The sequence below is a fragment of the Andrographis paniculata genome, unplaced genomic scaffold (assembly GCF_009805555.1).
Source record: "Andrographis paniculata isolate CXL003 unplaced genomic scaffold, ASM980555v1 Contig75END, whole genome shotgun sequence".
NCBI classification, from domain to species: Eukaryota; Viridiplantae; Streptophyta; class Magnoliopsida; order Lamiales; family Acanthaceae; genus Andrographis; species Andrographis paniculata.
Window position 1 is genome coordinate 811,742 of NW_026137612.1, and position 22,842 is coordinate 834,583.

General features: G+C 30.9%; 1 protein-coding gene across 1 annotated transcript; it reads left to right on the top strand.

The window, feature by feature from the left end:
• Nucleotides 1–1,211: 1,211 nt before the first annotated feature.
• On the top strand, nucleotides 1,212–13,216 carry LOC127266318 (uncharacterized). The gene is made up of 5 exons (XM_051296529.1): nucleotides 1,212–1,825; nucleotides 7,361–7,496; nucleotides 11,475–11,686; nucleotides 11,888–12,061; nucleotides 12,715–13,216. Exons 1-5 carry the CDS (start codon nucleotides 1,616–1,618, stop codon nucleotides 12,799–12,801), a joined length of 819 nt encoding a protein of 272 aa, XP_051152486.1. The 5' UTR covers nucleotides 1,212–1,615; the 3' UTR covers nucleotides 12,802–13,216.
• Nucleotides 13,217–22,842: the final 9,626 nt, after the last annotated feature.

Here is a 22,842-nt window from a genome sequence, read left to right on the forward strand (position 1 = left end):
CATCAAATGAGGAAGAAGAAGATGAGAGTGGAGACGTGGAGAGAAAAAGAAAGAAAAAAATGAAACAACATAGACTACCCAAGTAAAAGAGAGTGAGAAAATAGCTGTGACATGGAGAGAGAAATAAATAAAAAAATATATATACTCTTTCCGATACTATTTTCCAATTTTGTTTTTCTTTTAAAATAAAATAAGAGTATGTTTTATAATTTAGCAATTGTACTACCTACTTTGTAATTTTCAATATATTTTCTCCTTCCAGCTAAAAAGTATACATGTTTCTATTTTGGGACGTCTAATTACAAAGTAAACATTTCATTAAATACCTCATTTTTTTCCACAAATACCCTTACTTTACATCACATCATTACTTTTACACCAAAAAAACAAGGGCAAAAATGTCATTACACTATTTTTAACTGCCCACTATAATTAAAATACTACTGTTTCTTAAACACCGCCCCAAAAATAAATGTATGCTTTGTGTACGGACGGAGGAAGTATTATATAAAATCTTATTATTTTTATATCATACAATTTAATAAAATATTTTTATTTTTGCCTTTTTTATTATAAATTAATATAATACTAATATTAAAAATCTAGTTGAAAATACAAATAGTGACAGGTTTTATGGGATATAAGTAATATATAAATAAGGACGTAACTGTCAATTATAATAAAAATTTAACGTGTGTTAATGACATTTAGAAGAGAGAGTGGGTGTGCAATATTTTTGAAATCACAAATAAATTTTATAGAATTTTAGAAGCACAAAAGACTTTCAAAAAATTCATAAAACTATATTAAGAATTTTTTGCTATTTTACGTATTTACTTCAATTCACCTTCATAAAAAAGAACAATTTTATCATTTACATTCTGTTTTATACATTCTTTCAATTTGCCGGACAAAATTACAGGTGTATTTGAAAGTATCAGAGTTTAAACCGATGAGCTTACGTCACAAATTCACTGCTAATTACAGGTGTATTTGAAACCATCTTTTACCGGACAAATATATTTATTATCTACTTTTACTAAAACAACCATTTCCGGGTGGACGCACTTGGAAAGCCCAAATGGCGAGATCACCTACGTGCCTATCCATGGTAAACCCTCATCCTTTCCAATCAGAATCTTGCACGTGTCAATGACCGGACGGCCGTCGGCCACGTTGCCCGCCCTTGTTAGGCGACTTCGTGGCGCGTGTCGCAGCGCCGTCATCCTTGCCCAAAAGACGCCATTACCACAAAAGAGGATTACGATGGGAAATTTGCTATGGCGGAAATTCTGATGATCGATTAGGTCAGATAAATTACGTGGTTCTTGGTTGTTGCGTCCTAGGTTTCGATTGACGGGCATATGCGTATTCGGATTTACCCAAGAATATACGCATAGCTGGGTTTTCAATCAAGGAAGATTCATTCGATCAATTCCTTGCGGAATTGAATAAACTCCACCGGATTGATCTATCTGATCTTGCGCTTGCCTTTGTCTACTTCTGTTCAAATTTGGGTAGAAAAAAAAAAATTGGTTGAATCTGCATGAGAGAAGCGGACTTAGAGGGATTGGAGACAGAGTAGACAGAGAAATTTCTTCTTGATCGAAGAAACATGTCTGCCGTTGTGTGCGGAAAGAGATCGAATATCTTTGAGGAATCGCCGTCGTCGCCGCCTGTGTCTAAGAGAATCCGTTGTTCGTCTTCGTCTTCCCCTGGCCGGACTTTTTCTCCGCCGAGGGCTGCCGCCGCCGCGTCTAATTACTCTGTCCCCAATTCGGCGATAGATCATCTTATTGCGCTCTTTCCTGACATGGACAGACAGGTGATTTGTTGTTTCTGTTTGTATAATTTCTTGTATGAAATAGTGAAATGCACGATTCCAAGTTGTTTGTAGTTGTTTCTGGATTTGCTTTTGTACATTTTTGTTGCTGCTGCCATTTTTATTGGGTTTGGTATTATTTTGATGGTTTTCTACTATTTGATTGTTTTCGTATTTTGTTTATTGTTTGGTGAGGTTAAATCTTTAATAGCATTGAGAGCTGATATTTGCTTATTGCTGTTAGTGTATGCTTGTTCGTTCATAAGAAATGTGCAGTAATTTATTGAGTTTTCGCCATATAATTAGCTTACGAAATTCTTTAAGCTATTCTTGTTCAAGAATGGGAATGCCCTCTCAGCATAGGTTGGATCTATTAAGGGTTGTTAACTTCGTTTTTTCAGCATAAACAATGTTATTGTTGCATTGGTAGTTTTCGGTAAATTGGTTGAAGGTTATGTAGTTGTATGCCTTTTCTTTGTATTTGAGAACCTTAGTGATCCTAAAATTAATGATAGAATAACTATGGAAATGAATGGTAGAAATGGAGAAGTTTGCCTTCATTTTTGTGAACAATAGAGTCTATCTGATTGAATGAGAGATTTTAATAAGCCAAATATATGACTAGCTGTGTTGAATGCATTTCGAATGTTTGGTGGTTGTATATGAAAATGTACAAGCTGTGAGGGTAGTTCAATGAAAATGTCTAGATGGATTTGATGAATGCATAATTGGATAGAATCGGTAATGAAGGAATCGAAAGGAACAAAGATAGCTTATTTATGTGTTTGTTGTTATAAATTATAATCCTGACAACTTTGAAAGTTTGCTATAGTTTCATATTACAATTTATGATCCATAATATTTGTTGCTTCTATAGAACTTAAAGAAGAATGATGCCAATAAATGAGATTAAGGTGTATCGGAAGATCACAAGAACCTTCTACTGAAGTTGATTATAATGGATTATTGTATGCTTATTTTCTATTGTTTGCAATTAATGCCTTGCGCATGTTTCTAAATTTTTAGTCAGCCCACATGCCACTTTTCTTGCTATTTTAATGGAATAAAACAAGCACATTTATTTGCTTCTTTCTAATTTGATTATTTACAGAAATTTGATGTGTATGCATACCTTTGAAATAGAAGGCTTGATTTCACACATTATTTAGGATATTATGTTCTAAATTGGGTGTCTGAAAAGAGATTTCTCCACACTGTTCGAGTCTTTCTTTAGTTTGTTGATAAACACTTTTTATACTATGCACTCAATTCTTTCATAACCATCTTCTTAACAATTCATCTCTGGATAAGAAGTAGGGGTTTGTTAATTCTGTTTTCGACCTCATATTTGTACTAATATCTACTGTAATCTATTTATTGCACCACCCCCTCCTTCAACAATCACATTATACAGTGAATTTTCGCTCAATTATTGTATACGGAAATTTTCTTTCATTCACATCACATCAACTACCTATTTATATCACATCAAACAAATTTCAATTCAATTTTTTTTTTTACTATATCCAAAACACAACCAAACAAACCCGAGATTTCCTTAGGTTACACCATAATATAAAGCAGTAAATGACCTACCATTTTCCGAATAGTTTTAATGAATGAATGAACAACTCATTCACAATTTTATATTTCATTTTTTAATAAAAATTAAGTGATGCTCATTTTTCACCATTTTAACAACAGAAATTCCAGAGGGGTTCCTTGTATGAGCTCTGACATTATTAATCATATACATAATTTAAGTCTTGCATACATCAGTATGTATGAATATATTTTACTTAAATGCGCAATCTTAGTAAAGTGACTATAGAGAAACAAACATTGACAAAAAAGAGTGTTGCAATGTAAAATGTGTTTGCTTATGTGTTGCATGTGATGGAAAGTTGCTTCTGATTTACAGTATGATAGACAAACTAACTATGCAAGTCCGGGCCTAACAGGTATTTGTATTTGTACTAATAATATGCAGAACCTGAGACTAAGGCATGCACAATGATAATAAGTCCCTTTCGTTGCCTTAAATATGCTCAATCAGAGGACTCTATATCATAAGTTCCAGAGACAAACCTTAATTAAAGCCAGCTTCTTAAAAGTAAAAGCCCCTTAGCATTTTCAAATTCAAATTTGTTGAAGAGATGAATAGTAGACTTAAGCTAAAATAGAGGTGTTGGATAAGTACTTAAATGGTTAGTATACATGATATGAAACCTCAATTACACATGATTGATCAAGTAAAAAAAAGGCTGAGAGACAACAAAGAAGGATCCCCCATGGATGTCAATTGGATTTAAGCCCAACAGAGATGGGCTTAGGTTTCTGCAGAGTTGGATTTGAAGATGGCTCATGGCGTTGGTTAGCTTTTGCAACTCATTTTAATGTTATCTAAAGCAGAAGACTTAGGCTATGCTTACTTGTATTTTGGTTTTGTTTTGGGTTTTTGCAAATTTTGAGTTGAAAATGAGTGTTGGATCTGATGCTTTGATTGCAAAACCAGGTGTTAGATGTTTGTTTTTTTGGAGAGAAAATGGAAACACGATGTTGATTGAATATTGCGAAAATAGAAATCAAAATGAAAAACAAAGATGACACAAGTATACACAAAACTTAATTGTTAAATGAATTGAGTATTTGGTGTGTTGGATTGGCACTCACAGGGGAGGACATATTTATAAGACGCACACAATATCACACATGACATGGCAATTGGAACATTATGTGTGGCGAGGGTGTTGTCTAGGGGCATACTTTTGGTGCACGCCCCATTGTGCTTAGTTTTTTTTGGTTAAAAAAAAAAAGAAAACTATTTTAATCTATAAATCCTTTAGTTTTAGTGAATGATGTCCTTTTATGTGTGGCGAGGGATGTTATCTAGGGGCATACTTTTGGTGCACGCCCCATTGTGCTTTAGTTTTTTTTTTGTTAAAAAAAGAAAGAAAACTATTTTAGTCTATAAATCCTTTAGTTTTAGTGAATGATGACCTTTTATGAGTTTAGTTGGAAGTCACATCAGCAGAATTTTCTGGTTTTGAGTTGTTCACAGTAGGTGCTGAAGATTGTAGGCACTTAAACCAAATGTTGAGTAGATTTTTCTTATGCATGTTGGTTTATTTTAGGTTATATACCCTAACTGGTTATGCATCATCTTTGATAATTCATAGCCGTTGCTCCATCTTCATTATTATTTCCTTTTTCAAATCATCCCCATCATGCTTGCTTTTTTTTTTTTTGAAATGTACATGAATTTGCTTTAACCAAAAATATTCAACATTGAATTTACTCTTGGATATTTCTCTATAGATTTTTTGTCACCAAATCTTTCCTCTTCCGCTTGAACTTTCTGTTTTTTTTTTTTGGAGTTTAATATCACTATAATATGGTTAATAAAAATATAAAGGGCTCGTACCTTACCATCATGATTCTTTGTGGTTGATGTAGATGATGCTTTGTTTGCTTATGTTTTAAACTTCGTTTTCATACTATTAATGAAAATTCTTCTTCAAAAAAACATTACATCCAATATTGAATTTTCATTTGCAACGTTACTTAAAAAACTTAACTCTCTATTCAAAATATAACGTTTATTTGCATCACATTAAATACATATTTTTGGATAGTATAAACAATAGAAATAGAATATATTTAGATAATCTTTCAGTTTTGAGATAAAAATTAATGCTCATAAAGAAAAAAGAGGCGGTTTGAACTTACACTAGACTATTGAGAAAAACAAGAGGAAATTGTGAGCTTTATATATTAAAAATCATGGATTGGGCTTGTGCAATTTACTTTCTAATAAATAATAGTTGAGTTAAAATGTTGTTATTACCGGCTTATTTGAAACTAATATTTTCCTTTTCAATTATTTTTTCCCCATAGAAAAAAGTACCTCTGGTGACTGTTTTCTGTTAAAATATACTTGAAAAAAAAAAAAAAAAAACAGCCAATCCAAAACAAACCACAAGTAAACACATCCTATATTAATTCATTCTTTAATTTACTTCTATAAATATATTTTATATTACAAAAACCAGGATGACAATTGGGATGGAACATCCCTTGTCCTAGTTCCGTCCTGGTAGCCAATTTGCGTTGATCCAAAACTGCCTTGAATAGTCTGTGATCCCCATTCCTATATATACACCTAATTTCATTTTGGTGCTTAATACCCCAGAACTCTTGTGGTTATATGATATTTCATAATTGGTATGAGGTTTCTGTTGAAATAGTGACTAATTACAGTCCCAGAAATTTTCATTTCTTCAACAACCTTAGTGCAAACACAAAAACGAAACTCTCCCTTAGGCTAATTTCCATTGTATAACTGTGAAACATTGATGCAATGTGTTTTGAAAACACCCCAGGATATCAATAGCTGGATCATACAGATTTGTTAGCTTAATAACAAATCATATATCTTGGTTCAAAAGTTTGGCCTTGCAACTATGCACTTCAAGAGCTTGTTCCCTTCTGTATTCTTTGAATTGAGTTAACATTCCGTCAAAACAACATGAAATTTGGTGCTTAATGTAGAAAATTTGAGCTTAGGTGTGGTGTTTCAACATGGCTTGCATCCATCAAAGTGTTGCATCGAACTTGTTAAAGTAGAGAAATAAAACATGATGAAATTAATGAACAATCATTATTGCATAGGGCTTAACTTCAATGTTTATTTATATCGGTTTATGGTCTGAAATGCACGATCATTTAAATTCATCAAATGTAGTGTAATAATTTGCATTGGTCGGGTGTTGTGGTTACTATATACAGGCCACTCCATCTTGCATTAAGTACTGTGGGTTGCTTTGATTAGTTTGGCCATACTTCTCTTACAATTGATTGCTATTTTACATAAATGGGTTTCAAAGTTGCTATATTCATAGATTTTGGATAAACAATTTTGTAGAATTTGGATAATTCAAGAATTGTAACCCACACCAAATGATGTCAAACAGCAAGTTATAGAGAGAAACAGGAAATAATTTTAGAGTACGTGAATTTAATTGTGAACATCAACATATAAATAATATTCTCTGATCAATGGGCTTTATGTTAATGCCCAATGTTGGTATGAAAAGGTAGTGCAAATTAAAAATGTGTTTTGGGTGTTAATTATGTCTATTAGGCTCCTTCTATGGTATTATTATTGTCAGTCTTGTTTTGGATCCACGTGGAGTTTTAAACATGCTTTTTAATCCCCGACCACTGTTGTCTCTATAGCCGAAGACTCATAGTCAAAATCTAGATGCTTCCAAATTTGCATTTCTGATATTTGGTTCCTATACTCGTCATTTTATTTTTTCTGAATCGTCGGCAATGTGCTCTCATAACCAGGAGATTGTGGTAAGTTCTTAGATCTGGTTTTATATTTGTATGGATGATTTATGGTAATTAGGGTTTCGTATTTACTCGAAAATCTTGTTTCTCAATTTGAGTTTTTATACAATTATAACCTCTCTAGAATTTTCTACTTCCGTCTGATGTTTTATACTAATTAATTTCCGTTGATTTGGGTTGTAGTTTCTGGAGAAAGCCCTTGAAGAAACAGGGGATGATTTGGATTCCGCAATCAAAAGATTGAGTGACCTTTGTTTAAGTGCTGCAGGAAGCACATCAGATCTTACCCATAAAATTGACCCTCAATTCACGGCTAAAGGTGATTTCACTTCGGATTTGTTGTCTCGAAAATCTTTTATGCTCTGTGCTCGACCACATAAGTATATTGAAGGATATATGACTGAATTTCCTGGTCAAGTATTAACTTTTGAACGTGTATTTTTGACATCTTTCTTTATATGGCAATCGTAAACAAAGGCGTTTCCCAGTCTAGATTTTTAGCTTAATTTTCAATTAGAAAGCAATTCTGCTGTGTACATAATTCTACTCTACATTAATTTTTTGATTCAAAACCACCATTGAATCCATTCTTTGACATAATATACGGTGTTTCCTTACATCAGGTTTAGGCTTATATCCTTGCTATGATAGAATGTTGAAAGAAATTATTTAATTAAATCTGTCATTGCCACTATGGTGTAGGAAACCTGTATGGGAATAAGGGAACTTGAATCTGGAAGCTTAAGCTTTTATCTTATTTCAACTGCTGTTTTCACTTCACTCAGTATGTTTGATTATTTTTACTTCCTGTTTCTGACTTTTATGTGGTTCATTTGCTATAACATGTATATTTCTTTGCTCCTGTTAGCACTGATTTGAGCTTTTGAAAGGGTACCCAATATAGCATGCCTTGGTTTATTCGATCAAAGAAGATCAATTAGAAGCACTTAATTATTTCATTTAAATATGAATATGGAATTGCGCTAGCCCATTGACAAACTCTTGCATTAAACAATTCCAGAAAACTTGAATGTGGATTATCTATTTTGATGAGCTGAGGCAAGCTTATCTCCTTTTAAGTCCATAGCCCATTTTCTTCCTGTTTTTCCAGTGTTGATAATGGGTGACACTGTCAGTTTCTGGTGGGGAAGTGATGGGTGATAGTCTTCTCTTTTAGGAAATTTTCTATGTTCTAACTTTTGGCCTGTGACACATCTTGTAGGAGTAAGAGAAAACAAAGGGTTGTAAGAGGGGGTTAGAATTATAGTAGGAAATATTATTGATTTTAATTTCAATTGACTCAAAATGATTGTCTTCAGTCTTAACCAATGTATTCTAGATCAGTGTGCCATAAATCCTTAAGTAGGACTTATTTCACTTTTTTTTATCTTTTATTTTCGTAAACACAATTTTTGATTGAAAACCATTTGTAGGGGGAGGGGAAATTCATTCATACTTACTACTTACTAGTCCATGCTTAATTCCTGATGAAAGTGGATTTTATTTAAGCACACCTTATGTGCCAAGCAACCGATGGGGAATAATATAAAAAGGATTAAGTTAAACATTTCTTTCTTATATAATACTATTCGTTTGTATTTACCATTAGAGTTTTGTGCTGATATTATTGAGTATTCAACATCCATTTTAGTCCCTTATGTCTCTTTTTGTATTGGACTAGCTAGCTGGAACCAATTTGTCCAAGCACTTCTATTTAATGTGTAGATTGGTCAAATGCTATCGTGTCAATATGTCATATGATTACCCAGTTGCATTTAAGGATAAGAGAGATACTGTCCAATGATATATATGTCCATAGGAAATCCAGTTAATGAAGGATTGGTAGGTAATGAAGCTTGGTGTCGGCATCTTCTGATTAAACTAACAAAATTATTCATGTTAACTTCTCATCTGAATGCTGTTGCAACAAGAATGGGGCATAAAATTATGCTCTAGCTATCAGGCTAATGCTTTTGATAGACCTGATTTTTTATTTTTTTCATTCGAAGAGTTACTTTTTATATATCCAAGTAAACTCAAGTTGCTATACGCACTTTTTAAGTCAAGCTGTTCTGTTTAGGTCTTGACAGTATTAAAGATTTTAGTTGTCTTTAGGCAAAATGATATTGGTTCAGGGCAATTGTCTTTTAGGATTAATCTGCTTGTTCTTGCATCTTTCTTGATTCTTATGAGTGGAAAATAAATTCCCTGAAATTATCCCTGTTACTGCTAATTAGAATTAAAGTTTGCTGATTGACAAACTGCTTGCAAGGGCCTTAGTTGGCCAGATTCTGCTAAGTCTTTTTTGCCCTGTCCCTGACCTGAGCCTTTTTTCCGTTTTGCCCTCTCTAAAGGGTTGACTTTAACTGTCTATTGAAACAAAACCTCCCCCAAACCAGGAATATCCTGGGAAATTTGATATTTGTTCTGAGTTCAAGAGCAATACAGTCTTCTGATACCTGTGGAAGCTATTCCACACAAATGAATTCTTGTTGCATCTGTTAGTCGTAGGATAAATTTGATTTTTTTCTTTTTTCAAAAACTAAGTAGTAAGTAGTACGATCTCTGAATGTTTTGATTGGTTGACCAAACAACTTGGGGAGAACAGGTTAATACATTTTATGAATGGTCTAATTAGAATTGAAAGATAATTTATTTAGTTACTGCTTGGTTGACCAAATAGCTCGGGGTTAATTAGTTTATACTATGTATGACTTCTGATTGGACAGAAAACGACACTTTCCTCTTATATTTTTTCTCTTGAAAATAACCCCACTTTCCTCTTATTTAATTTTTCACATTTTCATATCTACCATTCCACATACTAAATAAGTTCTTTGTTTTTCTTTCGGATAGTTCAAATTATTCATTTAGATGAATAATCTTCAAGTTAGGAAGTTGAAAGATTGGCCAATTTGTGGTTGCTCCTATTTCAGTTAACCCTTGAATGTTTTTTCTTTGCAACCTTTTTAATTTACTGCATCGTGTTTGCAAAATTCTGGGTGGAGGCACATGGCAAAAGATAAACTTTTGATGTTTCAAGTTAAATGTTGAACTGATATGAATAGAAGTGGTTATATATAGTGTACACATTGAAGAGAACACTTTCTCCAAGAATACTACTCCCTCTGTCCATAAATGTCTGCTTTGTTTACTTTTGACATGGTTTTTTAGGTAGTATAAGTTCGATAGTTTTTTTACCATTTTGCCTTTACTTTTTGTTTTGAATGATTTTATAAATTGTATTTAGGAGGGTAAAATAGGAAAAACTGGATACAAACGGAGGGAAGTTGCAAAAATTTTGGTACATCTCAAATTAGACAAAATAGTAAAAGAATTGGGAAAGAAGAGTAATTAGAGTATGTCTAAACACACTTTTTTTTTTTTGGTCACATATTAGGACATTTGGAGAAACAGGAAAACAATAGTAATCCTTTAAAGGCCTTGTTCTATTTTTTTCTGAAAGGAGATGATTGAATAGCTGAGATGGACTGTTACCTTTCCTTAACCAAATGTAAAAGAGTGGAGGTAAGAATATGGTGTTATTTGAATATGGTATATCTAAACACACACTTTCTTTTCTTTCTTTCTCTCTCTCTTTTTTTTTTTGTCATATTAGGACATTTGGAGAAACATGAAAACAAGAGTAATTCTTTCAAGGCCTTTTTTTATTTTTTCTTAAAGGAGATGATTGAATAGCTGTTACCTTTTCTTAACCAAATGTAAAAGAGTGGAGGTAGAATATGGTGTTATTAGACACATTTGTGTTGATAGATAAACTTTTTCTTCTTATATACCATTAAGGGATGCTATAGAGATAGCCTACCTCAGATACTCGAGTTCTGCAGAAGCTCAATACAGAAATGAAAAGAGGCAGCTACAATTGGTGCTTTTCTGCTGCTCCTGCCCTTTTTAACAAGAAACTACTTCTTTGACAAATTTGATTTATGGGTCATACGATATCATAGTCTCAGAGATTCTAAATTAGATTTAGATAGTGTAGAAAAGAACTTTTGAAATATATTTCTGTTTCAATTGTTGATTAGAAAACTGGAGTCAAGATGATCTGCAGTAGTTGACTTGAAGCCAATGTATAAACTTCGTCTCCCTGATCATAATTGTGATGTCATTTCTTATATTACATGTATTTGGTATTGAAATTCAATCATCTTTCATTTGAACTTGTTTATTGATGCATGATGGCACAAACCTTTTCCCCTCCAAAACCTTATCTTTCTTCCCTAGCTAAATCCTCAGCAATATGAACGTGCTTTATTTTACAATGTGTATAAAATAGTGAGCAACGGAGGAACTGCTTCAGCAGAAGAGCCACCGAAACAGAGCAATGTGCCTGCTAATGGCGCAGAGTGGGTGGACCTCTTGGTTGGGGAAGTTCTAAGTTCTTCAAATGTCGAGGATGCTAAGGCACGCTTGTCGCGAGCACTTGAGGTACTGGAGAAGTCCATTCGTGAAAATGCAACCGCTGAGGCAGCTAATGGCTTTCGGAAGGTATACGTTGTTCTTCTGTATGTTTTTGCTCATCTTCTGTTGAAGAATCTGATTATTTGGTCCGAGCTATATTACATCCACCATTTAATTATTAGACTTTTTAAGTAATTTTTCCAAGTGATTCGAATGATCATACTGGTCTTTGTACAAGCTACTGCTACTTACTGGATAGGATTTTGATGCGCATCCCATGGTTTACAGGAGCACTCAATGCTGAAGCAACAACTCGAAGCCCTCCTACAGGAAAACGCTATTTTGAAGCGGGCTGTGTCCATTCAACATGAGCGACAGAAGGAATTCGATGAAATGGGCCAGGAGTTGCATCAGCTGAAACAGCTTGTCTCCCAATACCAGGAGCAACTGCGAACACTAGAGGTTAGATTCATTAAGGGTGTGCTTGTTTGTGGGTTTTAGTTTTTGGGTTTGGATTTTTTAATAGTAAAAAGTTGAATTTGAATAGTTGTTTAATGTGATATAAATATAGATTGATGTGATGTTTTGAATGTAAAATAAATATATAGTATAATATAAAAAAAGAAAAGTAATTATTTGATTTGATATTTTTTATGGGAAAAAAATCTGAATAGTAAAAATTTGCGGTAAAACTCACAAAAGAAGACAACCTAACTTGCTTTTGGTTAATTCACTTGGGTTTGTGTCATCTCGGTTTTAATAATCCCATGGGCTCTGAGTTTCCTCTTGTGCTCGTGATGGTTCAGCTAGTTCGGATTATTGTTTCATCCATTATTTTTATCCTCTTTCAAATTTACAGTATTATTTCTTTAAAAACTTAATTTATTTTTGTTCTTTGCTTGGGGACATGCAATAGATATATAGTACTATGGTCTCTTTATATTCTTCAAACATAATTTCTTGATACATTAGTTATCTTTTAACCGCGCTCATATTTCATTGCTTCTTAAAATCATGTTCTGGCAATCCTGAGGTATTTTATCAAAAACTTTTGGTTTGAAGCTTTGTTTTGACACGAACACATAGTAAGTAATATAGATTATTTTTGTGGGCAGGTTAACAACTATGCTCTTGCGATGCATCTGAAGCAGGCGCAGCAGAGCAACTCTCTGCCCGGGCGCTTTCACCCTGATGTGTTTTAGTTTATTATAACCAACCGGTCCCGTGGTGTCGTTGTATGTGGTAAGACAGTCAGACAGACAGGCATATGGTGCATAAGAAGCTATAAAATAATAAGAATGAGCACCTTAGATTTCCCATACTTAGGCTGCGACGGCCATATGATATCTGCTTTTAGTTGGTTTAATGTTGGAGTTTGCAATGTCACTCATTTACTGTCCGTTGTTACTTTCTCTTGATTGGATTTCTCTTCTATCGTATTTGGGCAGATTTTTATTATTATTTTTATTATTAATTTATTTTTATAAAATGTTGTAGTCAATTCTTATTTACATGCAAAAGACAAAATATAGTCTGTTAGTTAATGGCTATAAGTGCTGCTGTACGTACATTGTAATATCTTGCGTTTGATATTTTATGTTTACAGCTTCTGCCCCAGCCCTCAATCTGTGTATTTTTTTAGTGTAACAAAAATAAAAATAAAAATAATGTTTTTATTTTCTTGTAAAAAATAATAAAGTTCATGTAGAGATTAATTTGCCCTTTTAGTCTTTAAAAAATATATGTAATTTTTATCGAAAATAATACAATTCATATAATCTTATTAATTTTTTTGGTTCTATCCGCATTATATCTGCCTAGCTTCTTCTTCTTCTTTTTTTTTTTTTTTTTTTTTTTTTGTTATCTTCATTCTTTTCTCCTTTACCCTACTGCACCATAGGGCATAAATAGAAATGAACTGATATTTTGTCTTTTCTGAAATTTGAAACTCAGTGTTGTCACTAATTGCAAAACTAAATGCTTTGTGAATTATTATTCAATTTATGTGTTATATTTATATTAATATAAATCCCCTGTTGTTGTTTATACTAAATGTGATGTTCGCTTATATTTCAGATGCTGTCAAAATAATGTTTGTTTACTTATGAGATTTTAGTTTTGGGTTTTGATTTTAAATAGTAAAATTTTGAATTGAAATAGTTGTTTCATATGATATAAATATGTGTTGATGTAAAATTAAATTTTAGTGTAATAAAATAAATAAAAATTTGGCGTTTGATTTGATGTTTTTGGAAGGAAAAAAAAAGTTGGAATAATAAAATTAGTTGTAAAACTTGACAAGTTTTTTCTTTAATTAATTAATTAATTTTTAACCACCACTTTATTTTCTTAGCCTTTCATGGTTGTTACCATGTCAACACTATTTCTAACAAATCTCTCTTTAATTTCCTGGTCAAGTTTCGAATTTTGATTGAATCATTAGCACACCAAACCTTAGGCCATTCTTTATTCTACTCGACAATCCACGAGGTGGGAATGAATGGTTTGGCAACTTTTTTTTGGTTTAATTGTGTTTTTAAAATATTTTGGATGTGTTCACTTTATATCTATTCATGAATGTATTTTTATATTAGACATGAAAAATTGAAAATTGTATCGGTAATATAAAAAATTATATTTTGTGTTACATTATTAATACATTGTATTAATATGTATATATTGTAGTTTTTAAAAAATATTAATGAACAATCGTACCACACAATAAGTAGGTTGGGTAAACAAAACTATTATTTTGAATCACTTAAAAATTATAAAATTTTGAAAAGAAATAAATAGTGTTTAACTTATGATATTTGAATGAATTAAAAGTTAGTTGGATGATTGCAATCTCCACACCTAACTTTTGTTTTGTACATTTAAAGACAAACATCATAAATCCGGTGATAACCACGTACACACATATATCTTAATTAAGATACATACAAAAATCACAATATAATTTTTATTCAATGACTTCACTACATTATTAATAAGAAATATGTACAAAATTGTCCGATAAGGAATGACATAATGGTGTAGGTTGAACTCGTGATCGTAAGGTCATGAGTTCAAACCTTGAACGTCTGTCACACATAATTGACCTAGTTTAACTTATTTTGCCGGACTTAATTTGCAAACTATTAGATCTGATCGAAGATTTACCTAAAAATAGACATTGCAAGTTCTCACGTCGTTTTTTTTTTTTGAAAATAAAAAAAAAAAAATCAATCATGGTCTCCTTCAAAACTAATTTTTTCATTTTTGGTCCCACTAAAAAAAGTTTATCAAAACTAGTTCCACACAAATCATCACTTTTAGTCTCACCATTCAAATTTTAATGGACTGTGCTGATGTAACAGTTACGGAAGCTGATCTGACAGTTGAGTCGGATCGAACACGGCCGTGTTACATAGAATACGTCTGTATTCAAACTTAGAACACCACTTGATCTTAACTTATGTACACACGGCCGTGTTTGACCTCGTTCACATTAAAAACCCTAGTCCCATATGTCTCCACTTCACAACACAACAAAGACAGCCAACACAGCCAACACAGCCGACAACCAACATATATTCTTCCAAATGCCCCACATTCCAACCCCACATTCTCAACATTCCAACCCCATATTCTATCTCCACATTTTCAATATTTCAACCCTACATTTCACCTATTATATTTTATCATCTTTGAAGTAAAGATGCAAATTTTAAATTAAATTTTTCCTTCACTTTTTTTGTATTTTATGACATAAAAAATGTTAATATGTGTAGCATATATTTTTTTGTGATTAATGAATTATATTGTATGAAAAAATATGAATATTATAGAGATAAGTTTTATATGTATTTTTTATTGATTAATGCATAAATTTTTGTATTTTATAACTAGTGTATTGAATATGTGTTATATTATAATTTGTATTGTAGAAAAAAAATTCATTATCACAGAAATGAATTGCGATAAGGGAAAAGGTGTTGAAGAAATGTATGATGAAGATATACATTTAGATTGCAATGAAATTAGAGAAGAAGATGAGTGAACTGAAATGCTTAATGAATCGGATTTTGAGGATTCTGATTATATAATGGAAGAACAAGATTCGGAAAATGATAGGATTGATCGGTCATTGTTTGAGAGCAATGTGGATATGAATGAGTTTAATGAAAATCAAAGAGTCGTAGTACACCAAAATTCTAAATATGAGATGTACTTGGTGATTCTCAAGAAAAAGATTTAACCAGCTTTGTCGAGTCCGATGTTGATGAGATAGAGTCATATGTCATTTACGATCCAGCGTCAAAGTATGATCCCACTTTTAGTCTTGGAATAATTTTTAGCTCGAAAAAATAATTTAAAAATGTGGTTCAAAATCACGCTATCAAGACAATAAAAAGTTTGAAATTTGTCAAAAATGATACAAGAAGAGTTTATGTCCGATGTGCCGTTGAGAATTGCAATTGGAAAATGAACGCATTAAAAGTGAATGATCAAACATCTTTTCAACTCAGAACATATTATTGCAACCATTATTTTATATGCGACCTGAATATAAAAGAATGTTAAGTCGACATGGCTTGCAAAGAAATATGAGTCATTATTTCGATCGGATCCTTAACGACATATAAAGGAATTTAGGACAGGCGTCACAAAAAAATTAGATGTAATATATCCCAACAACAAGAATACAAAGCGCGGAAATAGGCACCAAAAGTAATTGAAGGTGATGCCGAAGAGGTATATGGAAAATTGTGGGACTATGCCGAAGCTTTACGACAGTCTAATCCTGGCTCAACTGTTTTGATGCAATTGGAAGGCAAATTTTTGAATGAACAATGCAGATTTAGTAAGTATTACATATGTTTGAAATCACTTGTGCGTGGGGTTCAGTCTGGATGTCGACCTATCATTGAGATTGATGGTTGTCATCTAAAAGGTTCTTGTCAAGACATTCTATTAACTGTTATTGGAATTGATCCCAACAATGAATGAATCCCTTCACATATGTTGTTGTTGAGAGTGAGACCCGTGAAGCTTGGGAATGATTTTTTACTCTGTTAAGAGAAGATTTGAACATAGAGTACGATGATTATACTTTTATATCTGACAAACAAAAAGGTCTTGTGCTGGCCATGGAAAAGATTTTCCCTCAATGTGAAAAAAATATTTGTGTTCGGAATTTGTATAGAAACATGAAAACAATCGCATTTAAAGGTCTTGCATATAAAAGATTTATTTGGATGGCTGCTGATGCAAGTATTGTCCTTGAGTTTGAGGAGGTGATGAAAGAAATTCAAGAGTTGGATCCGGAATGCATTGATTGACTTGCCGACAAGCCACCGTCTCAGTGGTCAAGATTACATTTTGCTATTATTTTTAAATGTGATATGATCCCGAACAATTTATGTGAATCATTCAATAGTATAATATTAAATGCAAAAGAAATGTCGATATTGCCGATGTTAGAGTGGATTAAAAGATACTTATTAACACGGCTTCAGAAGTGAAGGGAGATGGCATATAAAAAATGAGGGGATATGCACTTTTGCCCGAAAATAGTAAAAATGATGGAGAAAAACATTATAGCAGCTTCTTCTTGCGCACTCGTTAAAGTCGATGATTGGCATTACGAGATTTATTGTTCGGATGAGAATCGATTCTTTGTTGACATTCTACAAAAATCCTGCAGTTATAAAAAATGGGAGTTATGTGGGATCCCATGTCGCCATGCGATGAGTGCTATATGTTGACAACAATTAAATCCGGAGGACTTTATTGACGAAATATATAGTGTTGAGACATTTACTAAAATGTATTCGTATTCTATTGGGGCAATGGATGGTCAAAAAATATAGCCAAAAACTGAATTGTCTCCACCAATTCCTCCTAGTGTTAGACAAACTGCTTGAAGGCCTAAGAAGGCTAGGAGACGTGACCCCAATTAAACAATGGGGAAAGGTCGATTCACAAAGAAAAAAGGTTAATGATAGTACTTTGTTAAGACAAAAAGTAAGAAAAACTTGCAAATATTGTGGGCTTGTTGGGCATACTTTCAAGGGTTGTCAAAAGAGAAAAACAGGTTTGATCGAGTCAAATTTTATGACGGACGGGATGCAATTTGCTAAGGAATTGTCGCAGAGATGCGATATTCTGACATAAAGTCAAAGTATTTCCACTTCACAAACTCAACAAGTTGAGACTCCTATACCACAAGCTTCCATCGCAAAGTTAACGGTACGTAACTTATGTTGTTTATTGATATATTGGTACATCGATTGACTTTTCAATTACAATCTATTCTTACATTTTGTATAAGATATGTAAGAAAATTAACTTTTAGAATGAGTGTAACAAATGAAGGTGAAACATCAAGTGGGACACATTAAGAGAAATTGTGATTTAGGGGCATACTTGGATTTGATATATGCTATTGTAATTGGATTTGTCTTTCGTTATTATGGGATGGATTTGTCTTGTGTTTATTATGAGGTTGGATTTGACTTATATTATTGTGGGATCGGATTTGACTTATCTTACTGTAGATGAATTTGAATTACCTTGATGTGGATGAATTTGAATGACCTTGATGAGGATGAATTTGAATTCTCTTGTTGAAATAATTAATATCGTTACTTTTTTAGGTGTTGTTTTTTGATACCTTAATTTGAAGAATATTTATACAAAAATTGAAGAACAAACACGACGTTTTTGACAAAACACGGGCGTGTACATCAAAATTTTGAATGGGTTATATAGGCGTACTCGAATGGGCCACTCATCCTGAAATTACCCTAGAACAATCACATTTAATCTAGAGTTTTCTCAAGTAGATTTCCGAAAAAGAATATGTACATTGTTTTTGCATGAATAGTCTAATTGATCCATTAAACTCTACTCATTTTTATTCAACTCCGGAGATATTCAAAAGAACTTGCTTGTAAATAAGTAACGAATAATTCATTTATGTAAGGAGCAAAGAACATAGTGAAGTTAATATTGTAATAATGGTATCTCGTTAGAATATCAACGAGACTAATTGGGTTTCCAGGCTTTCAAACTATTCGTGGAAGTTGATATTTGCAAATAACAATTTGACCATCGTAAATGTTAGAGACAAGTAATATTGGTTTGCTACTGAAGACTTGACCAACGATTTATTTTGATACATTCAAATAAAAGTTGGTTGTACACAAACTTAATCATGTCCCAGACTAAGTCATGTATACCAATATACTTCAATATGATTTAGTCATGACTATAACCAAGTTTCCTACTTAAATTAGTCTCCAAAGTTTGTGTCATATTCTATCACTTATCTTAATTTACGATTATCTTAAGGATGTGTTTGTTTTGGGGTTTGAATTTTGGGTTGAGATTTGAATAGTAAAAAATTTGAATTTGAATAGTTGTATTATGTGATATAAATAGGTGTTGATGTGATATTTTGAATGTAAATTTAATTTTTAGTATAATATAAAAAATAAAAAATAGATATTTGATTTGATATTTTTGAAAAAAAAAAAGGATCAATAGTGAATTTAAAATCCAATCCCCCAAACAAATACACCCTAGTACACACTCTACGCGATTCATTCTAAAGTTAGACTTAACCCCGGCATCTATTCAACTACACTAAAATAAATAATAATCACTAAAAAAAATTTGTCAACTAAATTGTGGTGGACATTCATACATTAGCTAGCATGGAATTATATTCAAAGTGTGATTTGATGTGGATATTATCTATTGTATGTGGATTGTTCCTATGTTTCTTTCTTGTGTATTTCTCAAAGGTGAATCAAAGCATATATATATATATAGATATATACACACAAGCATGAGCACTTTCTTTATCCAAAGTGCTTCTTGAATTTCATTCCATTCCATTCCATATTTTCTAATCTGATCTTATCTTTGTATATAGACATAATTGAACATTAAAGGGGTTAATCTAAAATTATTCAATGTCCATTTCCTAAAGCCTACATAGATATTTCATGCATCAAATTATTATTATTATTATTATTATTATTATTATTATTATTATTATTATTATTATTATTTCCATGATAGGAGAATCCGCAACTACTATTTTTCGATTGCGCTCTGGGTAAATTCTCGATTGATTCTAATAGTTTGCAAATTAGGCCCACTAAGGTAAGTCATACTAGACCAACAATATTTGACAGACAAAACCTAAGGAGTTGAGGCTTTAAGCTGATGATATCACGATCACGAGTCATGGTTCGAATTACTTTTATAAGCATCATAGACAGTACATGAGTTAGTAATCATTTATAAATTTATGGGAGAAGTGTCTACATTTTAGACTTATAATGAAATACAATTTTCATTATTCTTTTCAGCTAAGATTTTGTTTGCTTTTGTATTTATTTTTGTGTTTGCATTTTGATTTTTGTAGAAGGGGCTATAGATACGAATGTGATTTATAGTATACAACTTACCTTTAAAAGTGATATTTTAAATAAAAATAAATATAGTAAATATAATCATTTTTAACCAAAAAAAAATGTTAGAATAATTTACATAGTTACAAAAATTTGTATGCAACCATTAATTACTTGTAAAAACATTTAAATTCCTGTTAAAATTAAAAAAATCAAATCAAATTCTAAAAGTACATGTATTAAAACATATACAAGGAAAGCCAATCATTGATGGTTATAACTAAAAATTTGTTCTTGCTGGAGAACATATTATTATTATTATTAAAAATAATTCAGTAAATGTTTTCATTATTAGACACTTATATTAAGATTATTCAAATCAATACATTATAACACTATATAACTATACAGTATAGAAAATTGAAACTTAACTATAAAAAAATTCATAGCAAACGTTAATGAATTCGTAGCAAAAAAGTTTTTGCGACGAAATAAATTTTGTCGCATATACTTTATTGGTAAAGGCCTTAATCAACAAATTTGACTTTCATAACGAAATATAATTTTTTTGCAATAAAATTTAAGAAAAAATATATAATTACGAAAATATAGTTTCATAACTAAAGCCTTTTTGTTATATATATATAAAAAAATATGACAAAAAAATTTTAGCAACAAAATATGCATAATTATTTCAGCTAAATGATTTTAGCCATGAAAAATAATTTTGTAGTTAAAACCGTTTAGCTATAAAAATAGAATTTTCTAGTAAAATAATTTTAGTGACAAAATTAATTTTGTAGTATATAATTTATTTTTAACAACAAAATTAATTTTATTGTTGAATGACATGTTTTAACTATAAAAATATTTCGTCGTTAAAAGTATTATAGCTAATTAAATATTTTTTTAGAGACAATTAACAAATATATATAAACACAGCTAGCTAGTTTGATAAATTTTTATTGTTTTGAAGTGACATTAGTTTTTATTTTTTGATGACTTAGGAACACAGGAAGTGACATTGTTCGTACTAGAACAATGTATTTCACATGTAAATTCAATATATTGGACGAAAGAGATGATCGCTTTGTTCTTTTTGTGTTTTTTTTTTTTCTTTCGCACACTTATTCAAAAAAAATAATACACTACTTATATTCTTTATTTTTATATTTCTTACATAATTTCTTATACCTCACATTAAACAATTTACTTTCCAACAATCTTTCAAAAACGAACACACATCTTCAATATATATATATATATATATTCCCCATAAGAAATGGATCGTATTCACATTACATCGGCACACTTTGCAGAGTAGCATTTATGAAATGGAATGCACAATTTCAATTTCAATTTCAATTTCAAAAGTCCAAATATAGACTTTGTCGCACTAATGTCGAGATCAATTCATCAATAATAATAATAATAATAACATTAATATTATTATTATTATTATGAGTCAACACCTAGATCACTGTAATTTAATGTAAAATAATGGCAAAATGAATTAAGCCACCCTAAAATTTGAATAAATTAATCTCAACCTTTGTAATTTACAATAATAGTCATAATTTTTAAGAGTGCAAAAATCATGTGTACTCAATTGATCCAACAATAGTTTGGAGATATATATATATATATTTTTAATTTAGAAAAAAAAGTAACAAATTGAATATCTAATACTCTCTCCGTCCTATAACTAAATATCCATTTATTTTTTGCACGTAGTTTTAAAAATATTAGTATTATATTTAGATGAGTAGAAATAACGTAGAAATGACTAAAATAACTTTATTAGTATGTGTGATATAAAGGTAATGATATTTGTGTAATATATTGTAAGTTGTAATGGTATTTGTAATATTATGTAGATAGTACAGTTACTAAAAAATTAAATTGATACTTTGTTATACAGACTAAAATGAAAAAATAAATATTTGTTATGAGACGGAGGGAGTACATATTTTATGAGTAAAACAAAATATTAATATGATTATTGTTTTTTACATTTATTGTCAATAAATACTTTCTCGGTCCATTCACAAAATATGCATATTTCTAGTTTGGATGGTACGATTACAAGTAACAATGTGATATAGTAATATTTTTTAAAAATATTATAATTATAGATAAATAAAGTTAAAAATAAATTTATAATGTATGTAAATAGAAATTAATTATCTAATTTTGGTTAAGTTGCACTCTAACAAGGTTTGACTTTTGCTTGGCACATACAAAAAGATTTCCCAAAACCTTGGAACACAAACTACTATTTGCATACTAATTAAAATCCACAATAAATCAATTATGAGTCGTCTATTTCACATCCTTAAAATTATATATATTTTTTATGCCATTCAAAATTATTATTATAAATATATATATTTGGTGCCAAAAAAATAACTTTTGAATATTATAGTTTAAACAAAAAGATAAATAATGGATTCATTTTTTTTTTCTTTTTGTTGTAATTTAACTATTTAATTTTGAAGATTTTAAAATACATAACGATCAAATTCCCATATATTACAAATTCAAATTTTTCAAATCTACATATTTTGAACCCATTTTAAAATTCAAATCCATTGAACAAAAAAAGTTCCTCTTAGGTTGTATTCTTTTATGTGTTTTATCTTTATTCAAATTCTTCTTTTCTTCAAAAATATCACATCAAAAAATTATTTTTATTTTTTTATAATATACTACAAATTTATTTTATATTCAAAACATCGTATCAACTTCTATTTATATATCATCAAACAACTATTCAAACTATTCAAAATAAAATAAAATAAAATAAAATAATGATCCATACATTGATTAGTTAAA